This window comes from Lynx rufus, unplaced genomic scaffold (assembly GCF_022079265.1).
Source record: "Lynx rufus isolate CCGP_SWC_20201006 ecotype Redwood Valley unplaced genomic scaffold, mLynRuf1.p SCAF_31, whole genome shotgun sequence".
Lineage (NCBI taxonomy): Eukaryota > Metazoa > Chordata > Mammalia > Carnivora > Felidae > Lynx > Lynx rufus.
Genome location: NW_025814847.1, coordinates 4,347,855 through 4,360,613, shown reverse-complemented (window position 1 = coordinate 4,360,613; position 12,759 = coordinate 4,347,855). Strand labels below are relative to the sequence as shown.

The 12,759-nt window shown below is 45.3% G+C and overlaps 1 protein-coding gene across 4 annotated transcripts in view; it reads right to left on the bottom strand.

Annotated features, from left to right (window-relative positions):
• Positions 1-12,759, bottom strand: part of ASH1L (ASH1 like histone lysine methyltransferase) — a 197,751-nt gene that overhangs the window by 101,609 nt on the left and 83,383 nt on the right. For all 4 annotated transcript variants that reach the window (XM_047092692.1, XM_047092693.1, XM_047092694.1 and 1 more), the window contains 2 exons: positions 12,373-12,474; positions 4,129-4,879 (listed from right to left, as the gene is read on the bottom strand). In XM_047092692.1, coding sequence (XP_046948648.1) covers positions 4,129-4,879; positions 12,373-12,474 — 853 coding nt within the window. The remainder of the gene's footprint in view (positions 1-4,128; positions 4,880-12,372; positions 12,475-12,759) is intronic.

Sequence of the window (12,759 nt, the reverse complement as noted above, 5' to 3'; positions counted from 1 at the left end):
GGCTATGAATCCGACTCTAGCCGCCTCTTTAGATACATCCCACAAGTTGATATATGTAGCATAGTGTTGATTCAGTTTTAACTATTTGAATTATGATTTTATTTTGTCGTTAAATTTTATTTAATTTATTTTAATTTACATCCAAGTTAGTTAGCATATAGTGCAATGATTTCAGGAGTAGAATCCAGTGCTCAACCCAACAAGTGTCTTCCTTAATGCCCCTTGGCCATTTAGCCCATCCCCCCCTCCCACCACCCCTCCAGCAACCCTCAGTTTGTTCTCTGTCTTTAAGAGTCTCTTAGGTTTTGTCCCCCTCCCTGTTTTTATGTTATTTTTGCTTCCCTTCCCTTCCCTTCCCTTATGTTCATCTGTTTTGTATCTTAAAGTCCTCATATGAGTGAAGTCATGGGATATTTGTCTTTCTCTAATTTCACTTAGCATAATACCCTCTAGTTCCATCCACGTAGGTGCAAATGGCAAGATTTCATTCTGATTGCCGAATAATACTCCACTGTGTGTATGTGTATATATATTCTTTATCCATTCACCTGTCGATGGACATTTGGACTCTTTCCATACTTTGGCTAGTGTGGATAGTACTGCTATAAACATGGGGGTGCATGTGCCCCTCAGAAACAGCACACCTGGGGGCACCTGGGCGGCTCAGTCGGTTAAGTGTCCGACTTCAGCTCAGGTCATGATCTCAGGGTTCATGAATTTGAGCCCCTTGTCGAGCTCTGTGCTGACAGCTCAGAGCCTGGATGGAGCCTGCTTTGGATTCTGTGTCTCCCTCTCTCTCTGCCCCTCCCCCACTTGTGCTCTGTCTCTCTCTCTCTCTCTCTCTCTCAAAAATAAATAAAATGTAAAAAAAAAAAACTTAAAAAAACCCCCCAAAACCCAAGAAACAGCACCTATATACCTTGGATAAATACCTAGTAGTGCAATTGCTGGGTCATAGGGTAGTTCTATTTTTAATTTTTTGAGGAACCTCCATACTGTTTTCCAGAGTGGCTGCACCAGTTTGCATTCCCACCAGTAGAGCAAAGGAGAGATGATTTTATTTTTTACACAGCTTTTAAAATTTGTCCTTTTTCCTTTTAGAACCAGGGTTTGAACCCAGATTCTTCTGATCTAGAACCCAGCTCATAACCATTATACTATTCTTTTCTTAAACTTAAAAAAAATGTCTACTTAGTTTTGAGAGATAGAGCGAGTGAGCAGGGGAAGGGCAGAGAGAAGGAAGACAGAATCTGAAGCAGGATCCAGGCTCCGAGCTGTCAGCACAGAGCCTGACGTGGGGCCCCAACCCACGAACCCTGAGATTATGACCTGAGCCGAAGATGGATGCTTAACCGACTGAGTCACCCAGGCGCCCCATAACCATTATTCTTTTGCCATCTGGGTTGTTACTAATCAAATAGTGTCCATGCTCTTTAACATGGCGTACAAGGCCCTCTGCATGATCTGGCCCCCACAACCTTTTCTTTAGACTCATTCTCTAAGCTCTAGACCACACTACTAGAATTTGCTCTGTGTTTTGGCCACAAAAGCATTCTTTCACTTCCTTGAACCTGCTCTGCCTTTTCATACTGAGCCCATAATGTGTGCTCTAGCCTCACGCCTTACATAACAGATGAAGTCAATTCTTCAGATTTTAATTAGTAATTACTTCCACAGGGAAGCTAGGTCAATCACCTCAACAATTCATTCTCATAGCACTAACTCTCCCTACTCATACTTAGGCTGCACAATCCATGAGGACAGGGAGTGTATCTCTATCTGCTTACCACTCTTACCTACCCTCAGCACATGGGATAAGTAATTTTGCAATAAACACTTACTGAATGAGGAAATGAATAAATTCCTGCTACATACCAAGTACTATAGTAGGTTCTAATCAGAAAAAGGTGAAAAATTGCTGCTGCCCCTGGGATCTCACTACGTCATGTCCTTTCTTGCACAATCTCCTAAGAGGAGTCCCTCCCAGCATGGGGCTCACACTCACGACCCCCAGGTCAAGAGAGGCATGCTCCCCTGACTGGGCCAGCCAGGCACCGCTACACGGTGTGCTCTTAACGCCCATGCCCACAAAGAGAACAGGATTTGAGAAGAAATGAGGTCATGTGAAGAGAGACACAACTTCTCGACCAGTAAGCTTTCAGTTTCACTGATGTATCTACAAGCTTGTATTACTCATGAAAAAAAATATATCCTGTATATTCTCTAGGAAAAGAAGTCTTTTTTATAGATGATGCATTAGAGAGATATAAGAAACCTCTATATGGGATTCACCAAGGTAGATGATAGAGAAAAAGACTGATAACTGTCCTATTGCTGTTTGGCAAGAAAATATAAAGAAAACCAAATGATGTCCTACAACAAGCATTAAGGGTTATCATTCTTTTTTTTTTTTTTTTAATTTAAGTAATCTCTACACCCAACATGGGGCTCAAACTCACAACCCCAAGATCAAAAGTCACAGGCTCTTCTGACTGAGCCAGCTAGGCGTCCCAGGGTTATCACTGTGACTGCATGTAATGAGCACTTAAAAAACAGGTATGGAACACAACACATACTAATGTCTTCTAATATGCAAAAACGTGCAAATTAAAATAAGCAGCAAGTAACATTTAGGAAGTATATTTCACCTGTATCAGATTGAGGAAGGTTTTCTTTCCCTGCCCCCAGATAAAGATTTTTTTTTTTTATTTTTTTTTTTCAACGTTTTTTATTTATTTTTGGGACAGAGAGAGACAGAGCATGAACGGGGGAGGGGCAGAGAGAGAGGGAGACACAGAATTGGAAACAGGCTCCAGGCTCCGAGCCATCAGCCCAGAGCCTGACGCGGGGCTCGAACTCACGGACCGCGAGATCGTGACCTGGCTGAAGTCGGATGCTTTACCGACTGCGCCACCCAGGCGCCCCTAAAGATTTTTTTAAAAAGATAATTTCCAGGGTAGATAAGGGTGGGGGGTAAAGAGTACTGACTATTACCGCATGATCTAGTCAAAGTATAAACAGACGTGGCTTTTAAGACAGCAGTCTGACAATGTATGTTAAGAGGCTTAAAATGTATCTAGCAGTTTCAATTTGTATTTCTCTGTGAACGAGGGATGCCATTAACTGTGACTGACATGCGACATTTAGTAAAGGAAAAGCCATTTGCAAATGGTGAAGATTGCCATTAGCTCCTTTGAAAATACCAAATATACCTTCAGGGAATGAATCTGGTTGGATACGTAACAAAAGGATTAAATGCTCTTATTTTTGGATGACTTTTGGCTCTGTGTTCTGTTATCTTTTAGAAAAATGTAAAAATGTAACCAGGACACTATGAAGGAAATAAATCTAACATGCAGAAAAACGTATGCGATGACAGGAAGACAAAGTTAGAGCATACGGGAGTAGGTGTGATAGTAAAAATAATTCCAGGCACACAGCTATATACTGGATAAAATAGGTAACATCTCTGGGCCCGGACCTCCTCACCTGTAGAGTGAGGGGATTAGATTGAATTGTTACATTCCCTGTGCTTAATTATTTATAATTTGGGGCAGTTATAATAAGAACCCCCCTCTTTTTTTAAACCTAACCCTTACTTTTTTAAAGTAAGTGGGGGAGGGGCAGAGAGAGAAGGAAAGAGAGAGAATCCCAAGCAGGTTCTGCACACAGGCTCAGACTCAGGAACCTTGAGATCGTGACCCAAGTCAAAAATCAGGAGTCGGACATTGGGGCGCCTGGGTGGCTCAGTCGGTTGGGCGTCTGACTTCGGCTCAGGTCACGATCTCGCGGTCCGTGAGTTCGAGCCCCGCGTCGGGCTCTGTGCTGACAGCTCGGAGCCTGGAACCTGCTTCAGATTCTCTGTCTCCCTCTCTCTCTCTCTGCCCCTCCCCCGCTCATGTTCTGTGTCTGTCTCAGAAATAAAATAAACATAAAAAAAAAAAGAAAGAGAGAGTCGGACGCTTAATGAACTGAATGACCCAGGCGGCCCTGAAGAGAAACTTTTCAATAAAACAGAGAAGTGCAGGTTTTCTATAACGAAGAGGCACTCAGCTGCGTATGGATAGGTCACATCTGTGACACGTCTGTGTGTCCTCCACCCAGACCAAGTGTGAAACCAGGAATTACCTTTCAGTGCGCTCTCGTTCTTCCTCTGGGAACGGCTTCTGCTTTTTCTTGGTCTGTTCTTCCAAAAGCCAACTTTTCCTCTTCAACCCCTTCTTCTGTTCTGGACTCAGGTTCACGCTCTGGACAACAGCCTCGATGACATCCGTAACGGTGTCAGGACGGAAGGGCGCCGCTGCTCTCTCTTCGCCTTCGCTCAGCTCGGGGCCGACCAACTGGGCGGCCTGGAAGGCTTGCATCGACACCACGGCCTGGAGGGGGCATTTCCGAGGTCGGCCTGGTCTGCGTTTCACGAAGTTGTTCCCTGTCCTGGCCTGTCTTTGCAGTTTTTTGGCTTTTAGTATTTTGTTGACATGGTCCAGGTTTTTCTTGGTGGCCAGGATTTTGTCGTAATTGCACATTTTCCGAGCTTGGCGCTGCATGGCTTCCACTACGCTCCTCTTGATGTGCGGGGGCGAACGGCTGCTCGGCAACTTCTCGGAGAGGAGTGAGATGCTACCACTGCAGGAGTCGCCGGGGACCGCAGGCACGAGAAGGCTGTCTGGTCTCCCCGGGGCTCGCTCCTTGCCGTGGCCGTGGCCGTGGCTGTGGCCCGGACTGGAGGAAGGCGGCACAGAGGCGGATGTGATCGCGGCCTCGACGCTCTTCCCCAGGGGCGCCTGGTCCTCATGTTGTACCATCCGCTGCAGCAGACCGTCCACGGAGTCGTCCCCAGAAGCGGTCGCTCTCGGACTTCGAGAGGAAACGCCATTCACTAAACGAGGTGACAAATCACACGCAGAAGAAAAACGAACACAGCCAGTCACTTAAACGACTCTTTACAAGGAAGAAAAGGAGCACTGCTCCATCTGTCCTCACAACATCACACATCCTAAGACCATGTGCGGTTCTCTCTCCCAGGCAAGTTGGTGGTTTACTTTCCTGAATCAGGCCTATATGACAGTCATCTCAGGAACTTCAAAACTGGCCTATGCCTCCCTATTACCAGTGAGTTAAAAAGCAACAACAATAACGCTCACTCTCTGAGATGAGGACCAGGAATGAATCGTTTATTTCTTCAGAAATGAAGGTCCGTTTGAGTTAGGAGACTCGACAGTTAAACGCCGGACAAAGACCTTCCACTTAACCCTTGTTACCTTAGTGGCCCAGGGACTTGGTGATCTTTGTCAGCGCATTTTCGTGACTATACTTCACGTGGGAAAGGCTCCCGTGCCTCTGGCCAGCCATGTTAGTTTCACAGTCTTTGTAAACATCGAATTGTAATAGGCCTACTTCCCAAGATGCCTCGTTGTTTCCTACTAATGATCACAGGTAATGCTTCTCCAAAGTTGATGGATGCATATCCTGTCTATCTGAGTTTAAAATGCGGTAGGATTCTAGGGGCTACTGTACAAGCCCCAGGCATTCCAGATTCCAATCAGATTACACTGGACTTTTTCTCCAATTACCAATAACTTCCTTCAAATAATATCCAGTAGTACTGTTTAAATTCAAACTCTCAGTGACATTTTATATCCCTAATTTTTAAAATCCGGCCTCCACTGTCTCTCTGATAACCCACTTTCTCTCCCCATTCCTCAGCTCCATCAGCATTAGCCGTAGAGGCCCCTCAGCCCCGGTACTGCAGTGTTACCTTCTACATTTATTGCCCACGGGGGACACGTTCATTCTCATAGTTTCCACGATCAGAACTTTTATCTGAAGGTCACCAGAATGAGGACTGTCCCCTTCTCACTCTCTGGCCCGAGCGCTTCTCTCCTTGATGCAGGCCTCCCTGCTCCCTTTGACAGTTCATTCAATGTACGTAGACACGTACATTCTGGTGTCTCCCCAGTCTCTCTTTTCTGAGTAACACCTGTTTTTCTACTTCTCTCCTTTTGCATGTTTCATAGATCTCTCGTACTCCTGTTCATTACCTCCTCCCTCAACCTTGTTCCTCCAAAGCGCCAAGCTCAGTGACTGGTAACGTAAAGCCAGCTCTTCAACATTATCTACACAGAGCACCAATCACGTGCCAGGGATTTTGTCAGCCAAGCTCAGGCCACATCGTCTGTCATTTCTCCTCTACTCTCCCCACAACTCAAAACGTTCGATTTTACGTTAGTCTGGCCTCTTGAACCTATCCACTTGCCTTCACACCACCACGGCCCCTCCATACCCAGCTCATCTTGCCTCCCTGCCCTAAAGCAACAGCCCAGCTGCTTGTAGAGCTATTACAACCTGTACATACACAACTCTTTTACTAATTCCCCCTTCAAGGGGTAGGATCTAGGGGCACCTGGGGGGGCTCAGTCGGTTAGGCGTCCGACTTTGGCTCAGGTCACGATCTCACAGTTTGTGAGTTCGAGCCCCCACGTCAGGCTCTGTGCTGACAGCTCAGAGCCTGGAACCTCGTTTGGAATCTGTGTCTCCCTCTCTCTCTGCCTCTCCCCCACTCATGCTCTGTCTCTCTCTCAAAAATAAATAAACATTAAAAAAGTTTTTTTAAAAAGGGGTAGGATCTAATGCCTCTCCTCTTGAATATGAGTTGCCCTTAGTGAGCTGCTTCTAGCAAAGAGAAGTCGATAGAGGTGAGAATATGGTGATTTCTAAGGTTGGGCTACAAAAGGCAGGACACATTCCACCTGAGTTTCTCTGAAACCTCTGCTCTGGGAACCCAGCTTCCACATCATAAGTTAAGTCCAGGCAATCTCCTGTCATGTTTCCCAATAGATCCCGCTAAGGTCATAGCCAATAGCTTTCATAACAGTGACTGCACTCATGAGTATTATCATATACTCTTTTAGTGTATTTAAGTAAATTATCCCTTTGGATTTGCTTCAAAACAGTTCATGGATGGGCCATAAGATATCCCGTACAAAACTGTTTTCCTACGGTTGTTTATATATCTCAATGACTACACAGATAGTCTCTACACATATTTCATTTCTTTGAATATCCCTGGAAGGTTAGGAGGACATAGTTCTGGTTGAGCTAGTTGCCTTTATTTTTAATTAATTTATTTTTTAAAGATTGTATTTTTAAGTAACGTCTACACCCAATGTGGGGCTCCAACTCACAACCCTGAGATCGAGAGTGGTGTGCTACATGGACTGAGCTGGCCAGAGGCCCTCCTGCTTGCCCTTCGACTGCAAAACAGAGGGTATCATCCCAGTGCTGCTGGTGATGATGAGAATGCCAGGTCAATCAGGACTGAGGACGGTCAAAGACGCTCAGGTTTATGCCAAATAGGAATTAAATTTGCACTTGCCTGTGGAAGAACTCAGGGCCCTACTACTCTACAACAAATTTTCATTGATTTTTTTTCTGGGTTCCACAGGCAGTGTGAGACAGGAGGTGACACAGAGCATGTGTGTGGAGAGGAGCTCCTTTTCGGGCTCTTCCCAAAGCCAAACTGAAACAAGAAACCACCAGGTTCTTCTGTGGCGGCTTTGTTTCTATTGGCTCTCAACCTGGTAAATGTCACCTTCAGGGAGCGCCAGATTTACGCCAGATTTACCGAAATCTGATGGGGACTTCTGTGCTGCTAGAGCCTTAGGCCTTGTCCTTTGTCTCTTGCACCTGGATGTTTCCCAGTAATCAGGCTCTCGCCACACCAGGCAGATGTCAAGCAGCTCTAATACTCCTAATTCCTGTTAATCAAGTTTTCTGAAAGTTTCTGGTTTCCTGTCTACTTACTTCAAATTTCAGCAATGTTTTAAGAAATATTTTCCATACTTTATCTAGTATTTTTAGTTTTAAGTACCGAGAAGCGTATCTGTTGGCTCTGTACATCTCCTCTGCCTCCCTGCTGGAAGCAAAGCTCAAATCCGTACCAGGGTCACCTGAACTCAGACAGCACCTTCTCAAGCAGCCAAACTGCTCTAACTCCGCCTGCAAAGTGGTTTTATAAAAATCGTTTTCCCAATTACTTAACACTTTCTGTCCACATCTTTCTTGACCTCTTTGTGACATCTGACATTAAGAGGTTTCCGTTCCATGTACTCTGTGATTTTTCTATATAAAAAATCTATTTAAAACCTGTATGTTATCACTGATCTCTTTTCTTCCGCTTCCCTCGAAAGCGAATGTTTCTTTAACCTGCATTCCTGCCATCCTCCCAACTGGTATCTTCTTGCTGGGTAATCTCACTCCCTGCCAGATTAAAGTTTGTATTACCTACTGTTAGGCCTGCGTCTCTACCAGAGATGCCTCTCAAACTACACGCCGCCACTTCCGAATGGCTAATTAACATCTCCACCCCAACAGTCCAAACACTGTTCAATTCTAACATATCCCAACCTGAAGCCATTATCAATGCATTTCTCCACATATTTCTTGTCACGTTCCACTCTCTACACTGTAATGCTGTAGAGTTTTCCCAAAATGTGTACGCGGTAGACTGAGCCATTATTCATAAATATTTGCTGCCCTGCCTTCAATGACATCATACACCCGACACCTCCTCGACGTAAGACTTAACCATGCGATCTGCTTTAGCGCTGAAATGTGAGGAGTAACAGTTAGTTCTGGGCAGAAACTTTAAGAGCTGGTCAGTGCGTTGTATGAACCTTCACCCTTTTCCACACGACCAGCAACGCTCCAGATAGAGGCTGGGTTACACAAGGTCCTAGAAGGAAGACAACGCACAACAGACCCATTATTGTCACACAGCGTGAACAGAAAGTAACAACGCTTTGTTGTTTCAAGCCACCGAAATGTGGGACTTCTTTTAGCACTGCAAAATCTATCCTATTTTGAACTGCACAATATATCAAATAATTTTTATCTTCCTGTTCAAAATCCTCTAGTGGCTCCCAACTGCCTCTACAGTAAAGTCTCAATTCCTTCAAATGAAAAAACAAACAAAAAAACCCCCTGTGCCATGTGGGTTATTACTTTTATAGCTTCATGTTCAACCACAATCACACATAATATCCCTCACACGCTAGTAATCTCAAATAACGTGCTGCTCTCCAAAAACAGCATTCCATTTTATGGTTTTGCGCTTTTCTTCGGACATGTTATTGTCAGTGTGTTAAACACATTCTTACTGTTTACCCACTCATGTACTCAAATTACACTAGTATTATGTGTCACATCTTCAGGGATGTTGTCTTCTTCTTTTTTTTTAAGTTTATTTATTTTGAGAGAGAGAGAGGGAGACCGCACATGCGCACCTGAGTAGGGGAGGGACAGAGAGACAGAATCCCAAGCAGGCTTATTAGCACCGTCAGTGTGGAGCCCAACGCGGGGGCTGGAACCCACGAACCGTGAGATCATGACCTGAGCCAAAATCAAGAGCCAGCTGCTCCACCCACTGAGCCGCCCAGGCGCCCCAGGGATGTCTCCTTTAGTCACCACGCATGTGGTAAGTGCTCGAGTTGCCTACACCGACCGGTCTGTTACAGAATTTAACCCACCTCTTAATGGCGAATATGGCTGACTCCTTGAGGGCAGGAACCTTATTCATGTTTGCATCTCCAGTGCTCAGTATTCATAGTAACTCAGAAAGGATTTATTTGAATGAATAAATGGTGGTTGGTTTATATGGTGACAGTAACCTTATGGATCTAGGTAGTATTTCTTTTGTTTACTCAAGTAAAATATTTGGGTGATTTTTCTTCGTGGATATCTCCATGAGATCTCATTCTTTCTTTTTAGGGGTTGGCAAACTTTTTCTATAGATAGCTAGATAGTAAATATTTTAGGCTTTTGAAGACACATACGGTGTCTCACATATACTTTTTCCCTTGCTCCTGTATTTTTTTAAGCTACCCTTTAAAATGTAAAAACAGGGGCGCTTGGGTGGCTTAGTCAGGTGAGCATCTGACTTCAGCTCAGGTTATGATCTTACGGTCTTGTGAATTCGAGCCCCACGTCGGGCTCTGTGCTGACAGCTCGGAGCCTGGAGCCTGCTTCAGATTCTGTTTCCCTCTCTCTCTGCCCCTCCCCACTCATGCTCTGTTTCTCTCTCAAAAATGAATAAAAGTGAAAAAAAAAAAAAAGTAAAAATAAATAAATAATAAAAATAAATAAATAAAAACGTAAGAACAGTTTCTAGCTGGGACTACACCTAAAGAAGCCTTGGGTCGCATCTGGTCTGCAGGCTGCAGCTTGCTAACCTCTGGTCTAGGTCAACATTGTCAAAAGTAGTTCACTGGATGTTTAAGAGTCTCCCTGAAGCAGTACGGAAACAGCACTCTGAGAGACAAAACCCTAGTGATGCTCGAGTTGGTTCCACTGCACCTCTGAGACCACAATGGTGCTAATAAAAAGCTTCCAATATGTTGAAGCTCATCATAAGATAAATTCAGTAAGTAGAACACGGATACAATTTGACAGGGTGGCCCTGAACTAATGAAGGAAGTAGATTTTCTGACCATAAGTCACAAGTGATTTACTAATCAAAAAACATGGATGAGGGGGCGCCTGGGTGGCTCAGTCAGTTAAGTGTTCAACTTTGGCTCAGGTCACGATCTCACAGTTCCTGAGTTCGAGCCCTGCGTCAGGCTCTGTGCTGACAGCTTGGAGCCTGGAGCTTGCTTCGAACGATTCTGTCTCTCCCTGTCTCTCTGCCCCTCCCCCGCTCATGCTCTGTCTCTGCCTCTCTCGCTCTCAAAAACAAATAAAACATTGGGATGCCTGGGTGGTTCAGTCGGTTGAGCTTCCGACTTCGGCTCAGGTCATGATGTCACACTCTGTGAGTTCGAGCCCCACGTCGGGCTCTGTGCTGACAGCTCAGAGCCTGGAGCCTGCTTTGGATTCTGTGTCTCCCTTTTTCTTTCTGACCCTCCCCCGTTCATGCTCAGTCTCTGTCTCAAAAATAAATCAACATTAAAAAAATAAAAAATAAATAAATAAAAACATTAAAAACAAAAACGTGGTTAGGGCTGTCTAGGTGGCTCAACTGGTTCACGGTTCGTAGGTTTGAGCCTCACATTGGACTTTGTACTGACAGTCTGGGGCCTGCTTGGGATTCTCTCCCTCTCTCTCTGCCCCTCCCCTGCTCACACGCACACTCGCTCTTGCTCTCTCTCTCTCTCTCAAAAATAAACATTTAAAAACAAAAAACCCCTAAAAACATGGATAGAAAGCCAAGAATTGATAAGTCACTTCCTTGCCTAAAACTTTCAGTGGTCCCTCAGTGTCATTAATAAGGTTCCCTACCTGCCTTTCCAGCCTCACATTCAGTCCTTGACCATAACTACACTGGCTCTTTTATTTAGTTTCTTAAGGTTTACTTATTTTTTAGAGAGGGAAAGAGCACAAGTCGGGGAAGGACAGAGAGAGAGAGAGGCAGACACAGAACTGGAAGCAGGCTCTAGGCTCCAGGCTCTGAGCTGTCAGCACAGAGCCCGACGCGGGGCTTGAATTCAAGAACAGCGAGATCATGACCGGAGCCGAAGTCAGAGGCTCGACTGACTGAGCCACCCAGATGCCCCCCTTTTATTACCTCCCCCCACCTGGAACGACCCTACCACTCCCCCATCTCTCCTGATGACACTGACACATTAGAAAGCACTTCCTCCTCTCCAATCCTCACTAAAGGCAGAGGACAGATACATATATGTTACCCTCTAGCTTGTCGGGTTCTTTGGTAAACACACATACTATCAGAAAAAACAAAAACAAAACAAAAACTGGGAGCATAACCTGAACCTATGTAAAAAGCTACACAAATATGACACTGTAGTAAGAGGTTATGTGTATACAAACATTAAACATTTTAAAAGTTGAGGTTAGAAATAATAATTAATAGGGATTCTTCTTTCAACCTCCTAAATTGTTCTGCTTGTCTGAGACATCTGTGAATGCTACTTTGGAAACTACTGCGTTATTACAATAATTTTGTACATACATATATCTAAGTCTTCATAAAGTAGTTCCAATCCACACTGCCTTAGCGCACCCACAGTCCTTCACCTCAACACAACTTGTAAAATCTTTATTTTCCTGTCCGCCTACTCTTGAACCTAGTCATTTTGAACGATTTCCTCTGGATCACATCCAAATCGCTGCAGGTCTGGGAGTGAGCCCACCTGGACTCAGGGAGACTGGGGGGGGGGGGGTCCGCACTGTGTCAGTCTGCACTGTGGCCCCCTCGCGCGTCCTAGAGTCACTTCTGTCTCGTCCACAGTAATGTCTTGTAAGTAAATGTAAGCTGTGATTTCTGTGAGAAGCTTATCGCGTCGTGCGGGAAGTCTGCTCACAAGTAGCAGACGGGAGAGTCGGGTCAGAGTCCGTCCGTGCAACAGGGGGACTTGCCTGTGGACGAAGTGCTCTCCGAGGACGACCGCTTCCGGGCAGGGCTGCTGCTCGTGCTCTCGGACAGTCGCTGGGAAGACTTCTCTGAGGTTGGCTGGGAACCTGGAGAGACAGGAAAGGCCAGGAATCACAGGGAAACTCACGTCTAAGCACAATTTCAAACGATCGTGTGTCAGAACTAGACTATTTGAGTTGCTGTCATCACCACTCCCAGCAGCCATACAACTTGCGAGCGGACGGGGAGTGGACGAAAAGCAGGGAGAAGCCACACCGCGTGCTGCCAGCACACCCGTGCTGCCTCACGGGCCTCTCCCACGTCAATTTCTCCTGTCACGTTACACAGGGAAAACGATTTTAGAGGGAAAATGAACGGAATTCATGTTAGTT